This window comes from Geotrypetes seraphini, chromosome 18 (genome assembly GCF_902459505.1).
Source record: "Geotrypetes seraphini chromosome 18, aGeoSer1.1, whole genome shotgun sequence".
NCBI lineage: Eukaryota > Metazoa > Chordata > Amphibia > Gymnophiona > Dermophiidae > Geotrypetes > Geotrypetes seraphini.
The window spans coordinates 39,622,435-39,642,678 of record NC_047101.1 but is presented as its reverse complement, the minus strand read 5'-3'; the positions used below and the strand labels follow the sequence as shown (position 1 = coordinate 39,642,678).

Below are 20,244 nucleotides of genomic sequence, written 5' to 3'. Positions count from 1 at the left end.
CTATATGTTCTTTTTCTACTGCAATAATGGTTTCAAGTTCAAGTTTCAAGTTTAATTAAATTTTAATATACCGACCATTGACGTGCCTGGCTGGTTTACAAAGCTAAAAAAGGTTAAAATAAATTTTTTTGTAGGGGGGTAGGAGTTCCAGATTTGCATTAGTTTAGTCATAAGAAAATAAGAATAGCCTTACTGGGTCAGACCAATGGTCCATCAAGCCCAGAAGCCTGTTCTCACAGTGGCCAATCCAGGTCCCTAGTATCTGGCCAAAACCCAAGGAGTAGCAACATTCCATACAGAATCTCAAAGAATAGCAAGATTACAGAATCTCAAAGAGTAGCAACATTCCACGCTACTGATCCAGGGCAAGCAGTAGCTTCCCCCATGTCTTTTTCAATAGCAGAGTATGGACTTTTCCTCCAAGAAATTGTCCAAATCCTCTTAAAACCAGCTACTCTATCTGCTCTTACCACAACCTCTGGCAAATGTGTTCCAGAGCTTAACTATTCTCTGAGTGAAAAAAATATTTCCTCCTATTGGTTTTAAAAGTATTTCCCTGTAACTTCATTGAGTGTCCTCTAGTTTTTGTAATTTTTAACAGAGTGAAAAATCGATCCACTTGTATCGGTTTACTTCACTTAGGATTTTGAAAAGTATTCCAGTCATGGTACATGGGCTTGTGTGTCACTGGGGTTTGCACACATATGAGAAGCTGGAAGCTATGCCATTGGTAGTTTCACTACCAGCAGGGTCTCCCAAGGCGGACAGGTTTCAGTGGCGATATTAGACTAACGAAGTTCCACCCATCTGAGTAGCAGAAGATGGGCAGTGTTGGAGACAGATGATCACATCTGATGTGACTATGGCAACAACATCGAATTTATACTATGCAGAAGAAAGGCCTGGCAATCTTATTCAGTATTCTGCCATGAAAACTTGACGATGTCCATCAAGTTGCTAGGACTCAAAAATGAGTCACTGGCACCTAACAGTCATAAGTAAGGGTTGTATACATTTAATTGATATTGTTTTGCCTTCACCTATGATGTTCTTTCATGTATCCATCACCCTTTCTTAAAGTAACACATTGACTACAAAAAAATCTCTATTCCTCTCCAAGTTGTTCATCTTTTGTTGCTTTATTGCCCAGAAGTAGAACACATTACAACAGTATTTATCCCATGTATTCATATATTCTATTACACAATATCTAAGTGAAAAATATATTTAAGAAATTCTTAGAATATGTATTTCTTATGGCTAATTTCTAAGGGTAAATAATAGTTCTCCCAAGTCCACTTGCCTAATCATTGTTATAGACTTTTACTCCAGGAAAGTGTCCAATCATCTTTTGAATCTTTCTATGTTGGTCATCATGATCACATCAACTGGCAGCTTAATTAAGTGATGCATGAAAAAGAAAACTGTGTATGATTTTGTTTTGAAGCTTCTGGTCATAGGTTTTATGGAATAACCTCTTGAGTTGGTATTGTTTGACAGGTTAAATAGCCATTGCATATTTAACTATTGCACCCAATTAACAATTTTATAAACTTCTATTATATCCACTCTCAGTTGTCTTTTCTCCAAGCTGACCAGCCCTCACCTGTTTAGTTTCTCTTCATGAGAGATATGTTTCCTTTATCACATTTGCTGCCCATCCCTGAACCTTTTAAAGTTGCGCTATATCATTTTTTATACAGAGTGATCACAATGACACAGTGCTCAAGGTATAGACATACTGCACATCAGGGACCTATAAGGAAACATGATGGTATTCTCAGTTTTGTTCTCCATCCCTTTTTGGATAATCTATTTACTTTAATATTAGCTGTGGCATGTTGGTCTGAAAAATTCATCACACAATACAAATAAATAAATAACCCCACGTATAGGATATAGCAAAGAAAAAGGAGTGGGGAAGGGACACAGAGTCAAACTATTGTAAGGACAAACAATTTATTAAAACATCATGCATTCAAGACATATTTGTGTATCATATACATCAAATATAGCAGGTATAAAATCATACCAAGCATAAAAATATAAATGTATAGATTGGACCCCAACATGATCCATGTTTCTGCTGGGACAGCCTTCCTCAGAGGTGTATAAAATTTAAGCCCAGTAGATGGCGCCATATTACTACTACTGTAATCAAAAAGGTGCTGCTGAAACAATAAGGTACTGCCTCAAAGTCTGCTGTCAGATACAGTGCCAAAAAAGAATGCTATGCAGATGCTTAGAGAAACGCTGCAAAATGCAAAGTATCACTGATGAATGCATAATGTTTTAATAAATTGATTGTCCTCACAATGGTCTGAAAAATTCAACATAATATCCACAATGACTTCAAGGTCTTTTTTCCCCCTCATAACTCATAACCCAGCAATTTTTACTTGTAGTTAGGATTTATTTTTTAACATGTTGGCATCACTTTGAACTTGCCCACATTAAGGGCTCCTTTTACTAAGCCACGGCAGCGGTTTTAGCACGCGCTTAGCGCCACACACTCCCCATATATGCTTTGTCCTTCAATAAAACATTTCCCCCTGAAAAGTGTGCTTGAGTGAGAAGCCCCTCATCATTTAAATACATACAAGTCTGATGCACTACCACCATAACATGTAAAACAAAATAAAAATCAAGAGACATGGACTTTCCATAAGTTCTTTTCATTTTCTTCCCTTACTCCTGAGACTTTGTTGCTTGGATAACACAAATATTTTACTATACATTTTATGTATTTTAACATTTTTCAATAAAAATACTAAGACTTACTCCTGAGCATATAACATAGGAAAGCCTAGTCGTCCAGCCCAGACGCAGCTTAAGTCATCTTAGGGGTGGGTTAGGGACCCATAGAGAAGAGGACCCATGCCCATAAGCCCCTGTAATCACTGCATTGATACTTAAACATTTGCACTCCCCTACACACCCCCAAAACCCTTTTTTACTGGCATATAAGTGGCTCCTGAAGCTGTAAGGGCTATTGGGGTGGTAGATAAGTGGGTCTAGGGGATGCTGGAGGTGGTTTGGGGGGCTCACCATCACCTATAAGGGAGTTGTAGGGAGGAGAAGCCATGGTACCCTTTTTGTGAAATTTACAGCAGTGCCCTGTAAGTTACCCCACTATTTAGGTGGCATGTCTGGGTGTTCAATCCATCACTTTGCAGACCCCTCCCATGTCCAGCAGGGCTTGTTCTAGGCATTTTGGACTTGGACGGAAATGTGCTATAAAGATGGACGATTTAGCGGCTTGGACAATCAGATCGGCATGACGTATAATTAGACGATTTTCAAAAGTAAAAAAAAGTTGGACGTCTCTTTCGAAAATGTGTCTTAGGCTCTTTTTAACTTTGGACGACTTGCGAGATAGACATAATGGACTTAGACGTCCCTTTCGATTATGCCCCTCCACGTGTATTGATGCTCTATTTTAATGACTGTGGTTGGATAGGAAATGCAGTTTGTAAAAGCTTGTAGATAATAAATTGAAATTGAAAAATTTACAAACTTACCTGAATGGAAATTTGATCCTTATTATTTAAATCATCAGAAAGTAAGAAGAAATTCTGTTGCTCAGATGTTTTGGTATCAACAAGAGCACCTGAATATCTTGTGCTTGAAAATTTGCATTGACTCTTGACAGAATCTGTGGTTAAAGAAACTTCCTGCGAGTAAGACTGAAGAAAGGCTCTGATGCCATCTATGCCCACAAACTGAGAAGTAGGAACAGTATCGAAATTAACATTGGAAGATTCAAACATTTTTGAATCTTTCCATTTATGAACCTTGAAGGCCAACTGGGCTATTCTTTTGCACTCGATCTCCCTGAGCAAACGTCTGATTCTTCGGTTACACTCTCGTCTTCTGCTTAAGAGCAGAGAGGCTGCTGGATCTCTTATTGCATGCTTGTGCCTGATTGGTGAACAGCGGCGCTCAGAGTCCCAGTGAATAACTGCAACACCAGCTCTCAAAATGTACTTCAACCAGTTCTCTACAACTTGGATTATTTGAAGTGTATACAGGGCGCACTCTTGAAAAGTAGCATTGGAGTTATGGATTTCTGAATCTTAGTATGTTGACTTGCACTATCCACCGCGATTGATATTGCATGCAGCAAAGACGTCGAACTGAAATGGAATTCTTTAATACAAGGACCTCTCCTACCTTCCTCAAACAGACTGTGGCTGTATCAGTTTCAGTCAAGGATCTTTTTGGGGGGTTTCATATTCTCTAACCTACAACTGCTTGCCAGGTACTTGTGACCTGGATGGGTCACTTTAGGAAACAGAATACTGGTCTTTATAGACCTTTGATCTGTCCCAGTATGGCAACTCATTTTTTTTTTTTTTTAATAAACTTTACTGATTTTCAAATATTGACAATGCAATTCACATATAACTGAACATATAACCATCAAGAACAGCACTTTAAATTTACAAATACAGTGGTACCTCGGAATCCGAATGCCCCAGAACTCGAACGTTTTGGAATCCAAACTTTTTTTTCAGTAAATTTTGTCTCGGAATCTGAATGCTGCTTTGGAATCCGAACCCGTGTTGCTCAGCCCAAAGCTTCCTCTCTAACGCAGCTTCCTGTTTCCACCTGGGAGGAAAGCTTTAAGCTGTACAATGGTTGCAGTTCCTGTATGCTCGGATCTTGCTGCCTCTGCCACATGGGACCGATCTTGCTGCTTCTTCCAAGGGGACCTGATCTTGCAGCCTCAGACAGGTGGGCCTGATCTTACTGCTTTTTTCAGGGGGGCCTGATCTTGCTATGTCAGAGAGGGGGATCCGATCTTGCTATTTCAGCCACAGGGGACTCGATCTTGCAGCCTCAGACAGGTGGGCCTGGTCCTGCTATTTCAGCCAGGGAGGACTCGATCTTGCAACCTCAGACAGGTGGGCCTGATCTTGCTATTTCAGCCAGGGGGACCCGATCTTGCTGCCTCTGCCAAGGGGACCTGGCCTTGCTGCCTCTGCCAGGGGGGCCCAATCTTGCTTCCTCTGCCAGTGGGACCTAGTCTGCCACTGAGTAAACTTGCTGCCTCTGCCAAGGGGATCTGGTCTTGCTGTTTCTGCCACTATGCCAATCTTGCTGCCTCTGCCAGGGAGACCTGGTCTTGCTGTTTCTGCCACTGAGCCAATCTTGCTGCCTCTGCCAAGGAGACCTGGTCTTGCTGTTTCTGCCACTGAGCCAATCTTGCTGCCTCTGCCAAGGAGACCTGGTTTTGCTGTTTCTGCCACTGAGCCAATCTTTCTGCCTCTGGCAAGGGGACCTGGTCTTGTTGCCTCTGCCAGTGGGACCCAATCTTGCTGCTTCTGCCAAGAGGACCCAATCTTGCAGCCTCTGCCAGGGAGACCCGATCTTGCTGTTTCTGCCACGTGGGTCCGATCTTGTTCCTGCACAGCCCTTAGGCCACCTATATTAGCCATGTGTCCAACGGAAAATAAAAGCAAGAGGAAAGCTGTTAGAGCTACAATAGAAGTTAAGAAAGAGCTTATTGCTAAGCATGAAAGCGGTACGCATGTGGTTGATCTTGCTGCTATGTTTGGGATGCCTAAATTGACTCTGTGTACAATTTTGAAAAGTAAAGAAGCTATCAAAGCAGCTAATGTGGCCAAAGGGGTTACTACACTGACCTCTAGGAGATCAAAAAGCATGGAAGAGATGGAAAAATTGCTCTCGATTTGGATTAATGAAAGACAGCTTGCTGGTGAAGTGATTTCAGAAACAATCATTTGTGAGAAACCCAAAGTTCTTCATAAAGATCTAGTGAAAGGCCTGTCTAATACTACTGATAAAAAGGAGGAGTTTAAAGCTAGTAGATGGTGGTTTGAGAACTTTAAGAAAAGGACTGGGATCCATAGCGTTGTTATGCATGGGGAGGCAGCCAGTTCTAATGTTGAAGCAGCTGAAGAGTTTGTAAGAGTTCCCCCCATTTTAAAAATGTTATACGTTTTGAAGCTTTTGATATTGCGTACATAACAAAAATTTAATAAACTTGAAACTTGAACTTGAAGGAGTTTAAGGAGTTTGTGATCAATGAACAATTGAACTAAGTGTTCAATTGTGACGACACTGGCCTCTTTTGGAAAAAGATGCCCAGGCGAACATACATCTCAAAGGAAGAAAAGTTTGTACTCGGCCATAAGCCAATGAAAGACCGCCTTACTCTTTTGGTGTGTTGTAATGTGTGTTGTAGTGTTGTAATGTTATCTGCAGGAGAAAAACCTTCCGATCAAGGCTCTCCTCACCAGGGCTGGAGGATAATTTGGTGGGTGAATATAGCTTCATCAAGATCAAATTTTTGCCCCCCAATACCACTCCTCTTATATAGCCAATGGATCATCAGGTGATCTCAAACTTCAAAAAATTGTACACTAAGGCTATGTTCCAGAGATGTTTCGAAGTTACAAATGAAATGGAACTGACTCTGTGAGAATTCTGGAAGGATCACTACAATATCCTCCATTGCCTAAGAATCATTGAGAAAGCATGGAGGGAAGTGTCTTTGAGAACATTGGTCTCTGCCTGGAAAAACCTCTGGCCAGAATGTGTTGCTGAAAGGAACATTGAAGGCTTTGAAGAACCACCTGTTGTTCCTGACATCGTATCTCTGGGCAAGTCCATGGGTTTGGAAGTCAGTGAAGAGGATGTCAACGAGTTAGTGGATGATCACAAGACAGAGCTGACAACAGAAGAGCTTCAGCACCTCAACCAGCAGCAGCAGAAAGAAGTAGCCCAAGAAATTTCTTCAGGGGAGGAAAAGGAAGATACAGGTACCATACCCACAGCTGAAATCAAGGATCTGCTCAGCATGTGGTCAAAAACACAGGCAGTCATAAAGAAGTGGCACCCCAATAAAGCCCTTGTTAACAGGTGTGTTAACTTATTCAATGATAATATCATTGAACATTTTAGAAAAGTTCAAAAAGGTCGTCATCATCAAATCACTTTGGAATGTTGGTTTGCAAAAAACACCACCAGAATAGAGACACCAGAACCATTTGGACCACCTGATACCAACACAGGTGATCCCAAGCCCTCTACAACTGGTATGTTGTCAAAGAGCCTAAAAAGGAGCAGAATGAAGATACCAGAACCACCTGATCCACCTGATGCCAACACAGGTGATCCCAAGCCCTCTACAAATGGTACGTTGTCAAAGAGCCTAAAAAGGAGCATAATGAAGACACCTGCCTGGTAACACATGCTTTCACATTCTTTCTCCACCTGAACCACCAGAGGCTAATCTGGAAAGTGACTTGCCTTCCTAACACTAATCTACCTCATGTTCCATGTTCCAAATCATGATTGGAAATCATTGGTTATTTTAAGTTACTGTACTGAACAGCTCTAGCCCCCAAACAAAGAGGATGCTGAAATAAGTACTCCTTGTTTGAACCCTTGAGAAAGCCTGTTTAGTCCCATCGGGACCCATCGGGACATGCAAATGACACTGCAATAAAGGATAAGTAAAAAGATTTACGAGTTGTTATTTTTTATTTTGTACTAGACCAACAGTTTAATTTAAAAAGTAACACATCAATATATAGAGTTAGCATTTTTTGCTATCATTCCATGGCCAGTTATAACTATATTTTATGATATATCAAGATAAGTTCTCTACAATCAATCCCTAACGAGTGAGGTTGACTTTTGCTGAGGAGTTTTCATATTTACCTCACTTTCCGTCTTCATTTTTTGCTTTAGTGATTACTAATCTCCAGTCTCCCCACCCTTTATCAGGCACAAGTAGAAGTATTTTTTCTGCTGTGACCTGAGTGGCTGTGCTGGTATGCATGGGTTCAATAATTGACTGGATTCAAATCATGATAATAATGATTTTTTTTTTAATATAGGCAACCAAAGGAGTTGTTGAAATATTGGATTTATATGTTTTCTATGATGAAGACATCCTACAATTCTCTCTGCAGTGTTTTGAACCAACTGCAGTATCTGCAGTATTTAGGGAGACCACAACAGATTGTATTACTATACTTCAGCCTTGAGATCACTAATGACTGGTCCAATAATGATGTATCTTTATGAAGCATATAAAGATGCTGGACCTTTTCTAATTGAATGAAACATACCCATACAACCAAGATAATCAGAATATATAGCTACATCATGGAATGATAATCCCATACATCTGGTATGGATCTATAAAGCCGAACATTGAAGAACCCTAACCAAAACATTCTCTGATTTATTTGTGAAGTGCCCTCTAAGGGTCTCCACTGCTCTGTTGGTATGTCTGTGCGGCCAGTCTATTACAATGTTGACCCCTCCCACATCTAAATGGTCTACATTTGGATGTTTTTGTGGTCAAAAATGGCAAATAAAGTTAAACGTCCTAAAGTTGGATGTCGTGGTGGCCAAGACATCTAAATAGATAACTTTTGAAAAAAAAATTTGGAATCTAGCAGTTTTTAAAATGGATGTTTCTCCACTCCTTACTTTGGACATCATGCGGGAAATGTCCAAAGTCAAAAATGCTCCTCCATGTTTTTTAAAAATATATTTTCCACTTTTCTGTTGATCCAGAATGCTTGCAACAGTGCTCTAAGTAATGACCCTTACTCATTTTAATCCTAAAATCATTTATGAGCCAAAGGAAAGGTTTCGTATTCTTCAAAAACAATAATCACTTTTAGGCAAGCCTATCCACTGCATCTTTCAATTTCCTTTCCCACATAAAGTACATCATTAAAGGTTATTTTTATTTTTAAAATAAATATTGGTGTAGCATAGGGTTCACAGCTTTCATAACATCTACTGCTAATAATTTCAAGACTGAAAAGTGATGGGAGGAGGGAAGGTGTTTCTACCAGAGATGCATGAATGGTCCTAAAGTAAGCAGAATCATGCTTCTGTTTAGCCTAGGTATTTGGTGCCTTCAAAACGTGGCACCTTAACAGTTGTCTATGCTACCTGTACCTAAATCAGGGCTTGATGACAGACTTTGAAAGTGCTGGCCTTGAAACATTACCCAAATGGTAAAAAGCTAAATCCAGAATATGGTCCACCTAGTAGGAGGAATTGTCCACAATCTGACAAAATCCACAACCTGCCATGCTTTTGAGAAAATAGTACAATTAGAAGACTTTACATTGATTTGCACAATTTGTCATCACAATATATCATCATCCAGCCCAATTGAATTTAGCTGACCCACAGCATAATAACTTGCCCATCCTCTTGTTGATTCCCCAGGTTATCATTAGTGGCTCTGCCCTCAGAAAACTGTGATTACTGTGGCATCTCAACAGATTTGTAGCATGAAAAATTGCTGTCATTACATCACTCTTCTTCTCTATTCTTCTCTAGAGGGACATATCTGGATTAGAGGTATAAATTAATCCTGGTCATCAGTCCAAGATTCCATAATAAATAGTAAAGGAGCACAGTAGTCAAGAAACATATCATTAAACACAACTACCCTACTAACTAATGATCAAGTATTAATCAACAAATGCTGTAAAAATATAATATAAAATAATTTTAAATTTGGTTACCAAATCTGATACATGTTTTTTCCTACTCCATCATCTCCAACCCACCCCAGTCCTGCATTATCCTTTCTACAAAATCATCTAAGAAACTGACTCACCTCTTGATATGTCTCAGGCTCTGATTTACCATTGATATCTTGTTTGATCCTACACTGTGCTGCACAGTTGTAAGTAAACATGACATCATCTAATCTTCCAACATTTGGGTCCTCAAAAGTAAACTCATTCTTCCCAGATTCTGTTGCTGTGCAAAGCTGATAGGAATAAGATAAAGTTCCATCATGGTATTGCGGGGGGAATCCAGGACCAGATTTTGAATAAATATCAGAATTTAAGCACTGAAGAACTGTTGGCTTTCTTGATCTTAGATATCTGTTCAGTAGCAGCAGTATAACAGTCAGAAGAAACAAAAACGAAATCAAAGCTAAAGATATTACTAAGTAAAAATTCAATTCCGATTGATTTTCCAAATCACTGGATTCATTACTCAGATTTGGAAGAGCCTCCTGGATATTATCAGCAAAAACCACATCTATAGTAAGAGTTGAACTAAGAAGTGGTTTTCCATGATCACACACTAAGATGATCAATCTTTGCTTCAGAATATCTCTGTCCACCAAAGTACGAGATGTTCTTATTTCGCCCGAGTGCTGACCGATACTAAACAGAACTGGCTCTGTAATCTGGAGCAGTTGATAGGACAGCCAAGCATTGTGGCCAGCATCAGCATCAACAGCCACCACTTTAGTAACTAGAGAACCTTTCTCTGCAGAAGGAGACACCATCTCAAATGAGGCAGAGCCATCGGATTCAAGTGAAGGGTACAGGATTTTAGGAGCATTATCATTAAGATCCAAAATAAATAGTTTCATGGTGGAAATACTATGGAGAGATGGGAATCCACTATCTTGTGCCTTCACTTGGAACTGAAATTCCCTAAACTGTTCATAGTCGAAAGAGCGCTGAGCATAAATGATCCCAGTCTGTGAGTTGATGGAAACATATGAGGCCACTGGTAATTTTTCAATGTTACTATTTACTATGGAGTAAGTAATTCTAGAGTTCTGTCCAAAATCCGGATCTGAAGCACTTACACTGAAAATAGATGATCCTGATAGATTGTTCTCTTGAAGATAAATATTGTAAGACATTTGCTCAAATACTGGTGCATTGTCGTTTATATCAGTAATTTGTATTGGAATTATTTTACTGGTGGAAAGAGAAGGATATCCTTTATCAGTTGCAACAATGGTAATATTGCACTCTGAGATTACCTCTCTATCTAAAGTACTATCAGTTAAGATTTTGTAATAGTTGCTAGAAGATGATGTTAGCTTGATAGGAAAATCACCTTGGATGTGACATGTTATCTCCCCATTGTCCCCATAATCTTTGTCATGAACTTTAATCAATGCAATCACTGTACCAGGAGGAGAATCTTCGGGAATTGTGGTGGAAAGGGATGCAAGTGTGATCTCAGGTGCATTATCATTCTCATCAAGAACCTCAATTAACACAGTACAGTGGGCTGCCAGACCACCTCCATCCTTTGCTTCCACATCCATTTTGAAATTCCTGATTTCTTCAAAATCCAAGTGCCCATTGACTGTTATATCTCCACTTCTAGAATCCAGACTGAATATGTGTCGAGCACTCTCTGGTATTTTTTTGAAAGAGTAAGTAATATGTGCATTTAAACCTTCATCTGGATCACTGGCTTTGAGTTGAAGTACGGTTGAGCCTGTAGGTATATTTTCTTTTAGACTTGCTGTGTAGATATTTTGACTAAAAGAGGGTAAATTATCATTTGCATCAATAACTTTAATATTAATTTGGGCAGTGCAAGTTCTTACTGGATCTCCCCCATCAGAAGCAGTGAGCACAAAATGAAAAGCACTTTGTTTCTCTCTATCAAGAGGTTTTTCTAACACCAGTTCTGCATATCTTTTTCCATCAGTGCCCGATTTCTCTTTCAAAATAAAAAACTGATTGGGACTGAGCTGATAATTCTGCAGCGAATTGGTGCCGACATCAGGATCTTCTGCGTTTCCTAAAAGGAAACGGGTATTTGGTGAAACAGATTCACTTATTTCTAGTTCAATGTTATCGTTAAAAAAGCTTGGAGCGTTGTCATTAATGTCCAGGATTGTCACTTTGATGTAAAAAACATTCAGAGGATTTTCAACAATCATTTCGACATTTAGGAAACAACTGCTGGATTCTCCACAAAGCTCCTCCCTATCTATTCTGTCATTTATATACAAGTTTCCGTTCTCTGTATTTACAGCAAAACATTGCTTTTTGGCATTTGAGACCATACGGAGTTTTCGACTGGAAAGGTCTTTCAAATTCAGACCCAAATCACTTGCGAGATTTCCCACAAGCGAACCAGTTTCCATCTCTTCGGGAATGGAATAATGAATCTGTCCAAAAACTCCCTGACAGAGCCAAAACAGAAAGAAAAAGAGTACCTGCCGTCCGACTCCCCATTCAGCCTCTCTTTGTTTGAGGAACCGCAGTGCCATGATCGGATGCGAGATTTCCAGACGTCTGAACAAATTCAGCACTGAAATGTTCTTCAGGCAGATGAAGTCGCTATTTAAAATATGAATTATAATCCACCCCTTTCTTTGGCAGAGTAGATGACGCTGATCCTTTCCCCTGGTTTGAAGCGCGAGATGGTCTCCTTTAGAGTTCCTTCCCTGATCTGCACGGTGTGAAGGGAAATATGCAGGAGGCGGTACCAACAGAGCTCCAGCTCCTGCTCTTGTTCCGCATTGGCCAACAGCGACACACTGAGTCTCAACCAGAGAATTACAGCGGCTTGATGTTTTCAGATTTCTTTCATGCATTTTTATGAAAAGTTCTCACTCTGGAGAAAATAAAAGCACAATCTTTTTCACTCACAGAGGTCAACTTCAGTACCCTAATCCCAAACATAACGTCGGAGAATAATAAGAGTAGAAACACATTTGAAATATAAATTTTTTCCTAGGTAAACCAATTATGTTCCACGTAGAAACTACAACATTCACATTTTAAACCTTATTATGATGTCGATTTTGGTTAATATTAAATGTTGCTGATATAAAGGACTATGATAGTGGCTGGCAGTAGAATTATTAGCTACTTGCCTTAGCGAAATAAGAAAAGAAAATCTGGATTCTGACAATTTGTGGTAGTATAAATATTTAATAGCTTTAAAGGTTAGAGTGGTACAGCTGTACTCTACAACATACTACTTCTGTAGTATTTCAGATTGCACATATCTATGCTATATATGGAAAACCAAGGCGGATTAATGCTTTTTGATCATATGTACTCTGGCACTCAGTGAACCTATTGAACTCGAGATAGCTTCCTTCCCAAATCACTTGGTTCACTCATTTTTCCCCAAAGCAACACACAAAATGAGATACAGTATTGCTATCTTTGTGTAGTATTTATTAGTTGTTCAGTAGTATGGAATTAATAATTCATTCTATCGTCAGTATTGTACATATGATTTTAGGATTTATGCATGACCAGACTTATGCAATCGTAATGATTCTCTTAAATAATGTGAACTGTCATACAAAAGCACCATTTGTGAGAGATTTGTAGGGAAAGGCCATGACATTTTGACTAAGGGTTTATAAAATCCTAAGTACCTTAGATTATAGGCCCTTCAGGGACAGAAAATATCTATTGTACCCAACTATTACGTTCCTTGATCTCCTCATGAAAAAGCTTGAACTAAACTCCAAATTTAAAATAAAATACCCTGGAAACGGAGCACTTTGAAAATAGGGTCCGATTAGGTGACAAGTCATCTTCACACTAGGAAGCCCCAAATTTCTGGATACTGAAAATAATTAGGTAATGCAGGAACCAACTTGAGTTTTTATACTACTGTATGAACAAGACAACTTCAAGTCAGAGACTCAGTAAGAAAACAATTCTCACACATTAGCTTTGTAAGGAAGAAACCATATACTTGGGCTTCAGTTTATCATTTTATTATCTTCCAATCCTGAAAAAGCAGTCAACATTTAGGTAACTTTTTTTGTCTTAGTAGATATTTGTCATTCCTAAATACTATTTTTCTTGCCTCTGTTTTGGACGTTTTATAATGCATTTGGAGATCTTGATTAGACTAAACTGCAGGAGACCTTAAATCAAGCATTTCCAAGAGAGCTTTAATTTTTTGAAAGCTGACAGACTCCTCATAAGCTTGGACAAAATTTGTTAAGAAAATTTCAAAAAAGCCACTCACCTGAAAGAGATTTATGTCTTCATTACCTAAATGTATTGCTTCTGTAAATAAGAGTGATGCTTGTTTCTGGGATGCTTGATTGACAGCCAGAGTGTTGGAATGACTTGAATTAGGATTTGTAAACTGGCTTTTCTTAGAGTCTGTAGTTAAGCAGAGGTCTTTGGAATAAGTCTGAAGAAATGCCTTGACACCATCTACACCTACATACTGAGTGGTGGGAACAGCACTGAAATTAACACTGGAAGACTCAAAGAGCTGAGATTCCTTCCATTTATGGAGCTTGATGGCTAGTAGTCCTATTATGAAAATAAAGAAGAGACAAGATATGGTAGCAACAGCGATTACCAAATACTGTGTTAAGTTGGACTCGGTGTCTGTAGGTGATGAAATGCTACTCAAATCGGAAAGAACGTCCTGAATGCTATCTGTCACCATGATAGTCACAGTAACTGTGGAAGAAAGGGGAAGTTGGCCATTGTCTTTCACTAAAACCACAAGAGTTTGCTTGACCGAGTGTTTGTCTAAAAAAGAACGAACGGTTCTGATTTCTCCGGTATGAAGTCCAACCGTGAACAGTCCAGGGTCAGTAGATGTAACTAGAATGTATGATAGCCAGGCATTTTGTCCAGAATCTGCATCAACAGCTATCACTTTAGTTACCAGAGAGCCTGGGTCACATGAACGAGGTACCAACTCTACACCCGTAGAACCATCGGCAGGAAATGAAGGGTATAAGATTACAGGATAATTGTCATTTTGATCTACAATAAAGATCTTGAAGGTGACATTACTACTGAGAGTTGGGGAACCTCCATCTTCAGCCTTCACCTGGATTTGGAAATCTCTAAACTCTTCATAATCAAATGAACGGATTGTATATAATACTCCAGTCTCTGAGTTAATGGATATGTAAGAAGACAGAGAGGCTCCACTGAGTTCATCATCAATTATTGAATAGGTTATTCTAGAATTCTGACCCCAGTCCAAATCTGTTGCTTTTGTAGAATAAATAGAGGTTCCAGCTGGTAGATTTTCTTTCACATAAACCATGTAAGAAGACTGATCAAAAATAGGTGGATTATCGTTTTTATCCAAAATCAGCAGAAGAAAGTTTTTGGTTGTAGACAGTTGGGGTATTCCTTTATCTGTGGCTGTTACAGTTATGTTATATTCTGAGACTTCCTCCCTATCCAGATTTCGGTTAGTCAATAAACTGTAATAATTAGCAGTTGATTTCTTTAGTTCAAAGGGTAAACTGCCCTTGATGAAGCAAGTTACACGACCACTTTCTCCAGAGTCTCTGTCGTGCACATCAAGTAGCGCCACAGCTGTTCCAGGAGGACTGTCCTCTGCTACTGGACTGAAGAGGGACGTGACAGTGAGCTCTGGGATGTTATCATTCAAGTTGATAACTTGGATTAAAACTTTGCAAATGGCTGAGAGACCTCCACCATCACTCGCCCGAACTTCCATTTCATAGGCTTCAGATTCCTCGAAGTCCAAATCTCCCACAACTGATATTATTCCAGTTTTGGGGTTAAGTTGAAATATTTGTGATCCTTTATCGGTAATTTTTCTAAATAGATAGGTTATTTCTGAATTTATTCCTTCATCTTTGTCAGTAGCATTCAGTGTAACCACTACAGTACCTATGGGAACGTTTTCCAAGACCTCAACTTTATAGACAGATTGATTAAAGACAGGAGCATTGTCATTTGCATCCAGAACAATGACGTGAATTTGTGCAGTGCCAGATCTTACGGGATCCCCTCCATCAGTGGCCGTCAGAATAAGACGGTGAACAGCCTGTTCTTCCCGGTCCAGAGATTTCTCAAGAACTAATTCTGCATATTTCACAGCGCCTACTCCAGGTTGTACATTCAAAGTAAAGTACTCGCTGTTGCTGAGCTGGTAGCTCTGGAGAGAATTATTCCCTAAATCTGAATCTTCAGCGTCTTGTAAGAGATACCGAGTTCCTGGTGTTGTCGATTCACTGATTTTTAACTCTATTTCTTCATCATGGAACGTGGGTGAATTATCATTTATATCTTGAATCATAATTTCAAATGCATAAATTTTCACGGAATTACCTATAATAATATCCACATTTAACAGACATTGGCTCGCTTGTCTACAAATCGCTTCTCTGTCGATCTTCTCCTTAACAATAATGTATCCGGTATTTAAGTCGAGAGCAAAATACTGAGTCCTACCTCTGGAAGTTAAGCGGGCTGCAAGATCTGATAGCTCCTTTATGTCCAGTTTCAGATCCTTGGCGATATTTCCCACGAAAGAACCTCTCTGCATCTCTTCGGGAATGGAATAATGAATTTGGCTCCAAACCACTTTGCAACCCGAGAGCAGAAGAAAGCAAAATAGCAGTAAGCGTTTCAAATGGCGGAATCTTCCTGTAGCTGCCATTACCATCTAGCAGTTGTGTTGTTTCTCACAACCAATTCCAAATTTCGAGGTCTTCGCTTTATAAATTTGATTCTGCAACAATTCATTCACATGAGCAGTAAACTCGATTCCATCCTAAACAGACGGGGTTAAGATTCCGCTCAGCGTCCAGACCCGGTGTCTAATCCTTCTCGTCAGTGTTTGTAAATGTATTCTCTGAGAGAAATTCGTGGTATTTGCTGGATCGCAATTGCATTTCTCTACCTGCTTGGTAAACAGCGACGCTCAGAGTCTGAATGAATAACTGCAGCAGCACAAATAAAAAAAATCAGGCCTCCATGGAGAATTACAGTTTTGAAGATTTTATCCTTTTATTTTATTGTAACTTTAAAAATCTGTGAGGGAATTAGACAACAGAACTACAGAAGTATGGACGTTCTCTTTCAGACCTGAAAATAGGATTGCATGACGTATTCCAGTCTCGTCAGTGTTTGTAAATGGATGGATGGATTAGATGAGTGAGATCTCTGGTATTTGCTGCATCTCACGTTGCATTTTTCTACCTGAATAACGGGGCTGAGCAGGGCAGGATTAATTATTCGAGGGCCCCTAGGCACACAAGTACAATGGGCCCCATGGCCATGCCCCGCCCACACCACATGCCCCGCCTACCCCCATTTATTTATCTGTTTTGTTTTTATGCTTTTTATTAAATGATTATATATATACACCCTTTTTATTGTACATCACCTAGAAATCATGATAAGTAATCAAAATTTTAATAAACTTTAAACTATTTCTTTATTTCCATTTGTATTTCTTTTTTTCTTTTATTTTAAAATTCAAAACAATAGGCAAATATAGTGCAAAATATAGACAGCAGATATAAATTGTCAAAACTGACACATTTTGGTCACTAAATTGTTGTCTGGTGATTTCATGAGTCTCTTGTTCCACTTCCTTCTGACTATGCATCCAATTCTTTCTTTCTGCCTCCGGCATGCTTCCACTCCTCCAGGCTCATTCCATTCCCCAACCAACATCTCTCTCTGTCCTTTCAGGTGTCCAATATTTCTTCCTCTCTCATCCCCCAGATAATTTTTCACCACTACCCACTATTTTCACCACTAGCCAGATCATTTTTCACCACTACCCATGCCCATTTCTCCTTCTATCACCCCTCTCCAACATCATGCCATATCTCTCCCTCCATCACCATGCCCAACATTCCTCCCCCTTGCATCCCCTTCAAACTATCCCTCTGTTCCCTCTTCATCACCATATCCAGCATTTCTCCCTCTCATCCTTCTATTCCCCATGCATTTCTACCTCATTCCTCTCTATGCCCAACTTTCCTCTTCCTTTTTCCCCATGTGCACCATCTCTTTCCCTCTCACTCACACACAAAGGCTCAATAATTGTCCCTTTCTATTCTCCCTCCTTCATATGTCCTAAGTTAGTGCCCCCTTACTTCCTCCCTCCTTCCTTCCTTCCTCCTTATGTCCCCAGTCCGTGCCATCTCCCCCTCACTGCCTTCCAGCCTTTGTCCTGCCTCCATGAAAGCCTGCCTTCCTCCCTCCCTCTCTACAGAGCCGAAGCCTCCCTACCCACCGCCGATTCCTCCTCCTCTGCTCCCAGTCCTCCGCTGCTCGTTGCATCTCCAAGAAGGTAAGGTAAGGGCCAGCATGCAGCGATTTCACACCACTGGCCCACAAGCCTCCCCATGATGTCAGTTCTGACATCAGGGAAAGGCTTGTGGGTTGGCAGCAATCAATTGCTGCACGCTGGCCCTTACCTTCCTGGAGTTGCGGCGGTGGCGGGTAGCAGCGGGTGGATGTGGAGCAGTGGGCCAAGGGCAGGTGGGAACCAATGGAATCATCCAAGAGTGATGATGTACCCAACAACACCTTTAAAGCAACCAATGGGTGCTTGTATTGGCCTCCCCACACCCAGTTTACAACAAACTCTGCACTGCAGTGGGCATGCATGCAAACTTTTTCTAGGGCTTAGCATGGGACAGTGTGATCATGCATTGTGCAAGTTGCCGCTGGTTACTCTAGTTTTCCGGGGGGGACCCGCTTTGCCAATATTCCCGGGGGGGGGGGGGGATCGCTGTTTGAAACCCAAAAAATTCAGAGTTGTCTATTACTTGTTGTTTCTTCAGTGAACCCCCCTGACAAGTTCAGGCCCTAGGCACATGCCTACTGGGCATATTGGTTAATCTGAGTCTGAACCAGTCAGGGCATCAACATGGATAAAAATATTGTCTCGATGCTAAATTGCAGTTCGGAGAGCTGTCCTTCCCTTTTTATTTAGCATAACTTAAGAATCTGTATAAAGAGTGCGGGACTTTAGACAAATATACCTAGAATGACAATGCAGCAGTACTGAAAAAATTGTGCAACTGAAATAGGCAATCCTCAAACTCAAAACATGTATCACAAAGTTGATGGTCATAATTATTAGACACATAAACCACATGTATGCATACATACCAAGATCTCTAAGAGCACCAATAAAGTAGTATGATGAGATTAATTTAAAAAAACAACAACCTGGATTGCTAATACCTCTGAAGGTGCACAAATCTTTGACTGGGTGATATTGCATTAACATATGTCCATAAACTCATAGATAAGACATATATATTATGCAGAAGCCCAGTTTATGAAGTTATTCATTTATCAAATATATGTAAAAAAAATTGCAGAGAATACATAATGCATACTGATTAATTATTCTCATTCTCTTTGTTATGACTTGTACTAGTGCATAGGAAGAAGTCTAAGAATGCCTAACCCATGCTTGTGGGGTACTGATGTCTCTTTTATTCCCCATAATTTCCTCCAGAAGGCTATGCCAGACACCTGCTATCTGAGATCAAAACACTGTAAACTGAGGTAATTTTTCTGACAATTTTACAAGGGCTCCTTTTACAAAGGTGCGCTAGCATTTTTAGTGCACACACCGGATTAGCACGTGCTATAGCGCGCGCTAGCCAAAAACTACCACCTGCTCGAGGAGGCCGTAGTGGCTAGCACGTGTGGCATTTTAGCATGCGCTATTCCACGCGTTAAGGCCCTAACGCACCTTTGTAAAAGGAGCCCCAAGTGTCTTGCCTGATTTAACTTTAAAAATATTTTTTTTTTGCATTGTTGGATTTGCTGTTGGGTTATTTTCCCCAACTTTAATAGATTAAATTTTTATTATTGTTGCATACTTGCTTGCTCTAGGTTTGTTTTGGGTTTTTTTTTCAAATCTCCAGTTCAAAGAGGAAGGCAAGCTAATTATACTCTTTGAAGAACTAGTCCTTTATAGATGTGTGCTAGCTGGCTGCCTGGGGGGCCAGTATTTCAAAGCTTTATGAAAGCATGTAGACCTCAGAAATCTCTGCCTTTCCAGAGGATAACATCACAAATTGGAACTGTAATTTTCTGACTTTTTTCCCATCAAGTGCTCTGCCTTAGTTATGTTATAAAGTTGTATTTTTACAATTGTAATTTTATATTGTTATTTTTGCAGTTGGGTTATTTTCTGTGAAAGGACAGAAAGAAGGAAGAATCTCTACAGATAAGACAACAGTAACAACACAACATCAGAGATGAACAATGACCAGCAGGCGGCCAGTGGGTTCCTTACACACTTTTATTGGCACATTTTAGAAGACAAATATAAAATGGACTAATCAGGGGCCATGTTTTAACTATATTGCCTGCATCAGGAGACCTATAAAGGGAATCAAAACAGACACATTCCTACTGAATAAACTGTTAAAACGTTATAGCATCAAAAGAGCAGTCTGGCAGCAAAGTTTAATCCAAGCTCCTTGGAGAGATGTTGGGGCCAAAATGTAGATCTCAAAAAACTTTTTGAATGAAATCTTTTGAGCCATCCATTCCCTGACGAAGCCTACTAGGGTGAAATGGAGGCCCCATTGGGTTTCACAGTGCAGTGCTATTTGCATGAAACGATACTTACAAAGATAAGTGCTTTTTGAAAGTTTGTGCACTATCTCTTATTTATTTATTTACAAGCTGTTGAAAATTAAGTACAAACAACTAA

At 39.9% G+C, this 20,244-nt stretch overlaps 2 protein-coding genes across 2 annotated transcripts in view; both read right to left on the bottom strand.

Annotated features, from left to right (window-relative positions):
- Positions 1–11,977, bottom strand: part of LOC117351862 — a 279,785-nt gene extending 267,808 nt beyond the window's left edge. Inside the window, exons 1-2 of the mRNA XM_033927710.1 lie at positions 9,655–11,977; positions 3,522–4,039 (exon numbers count right to left, since the gene is read on the bottom strand). Of these exons, the coding sequence (XP_033783601.1) occupies positions 3,522–4,039; positions 9,655–11,926 (2,790 nt within the window). The 5' untranslated portion in view covers positions 11,927–11,977. The remainder of the gene's footprint in view (positions 1–3,521; positions 4,040–9,654) is intronic.
- Positions 11,978–13,662: 1,685 nt separating this feature from the next.
- Positions 13,663–16,089, bottom strand: LOC117351861 (protocadherin gamma-A4-like). Its single transcript, XM_033927709.1, has one exon. The coding sequence runs from the start codon at positions 16,087–16,089 to the stop codon at positions 13,663–13,665; it is 2,427 nt and encodes an 808-aa protein (XP_033783600.1).
- Between the last annotated feature and the right edge of the window lie 4,155 nt (positions 16,090–20,244).

Coding starts and splice junctions, on each gene's coding strand:
- LOC117351861 (XM_033927709.1), bottom strand. CDS start 16,089: ATGCAGAGAGGTTCTTTCGTGGGAAATATCGCCAAGGATCTGAAACTG.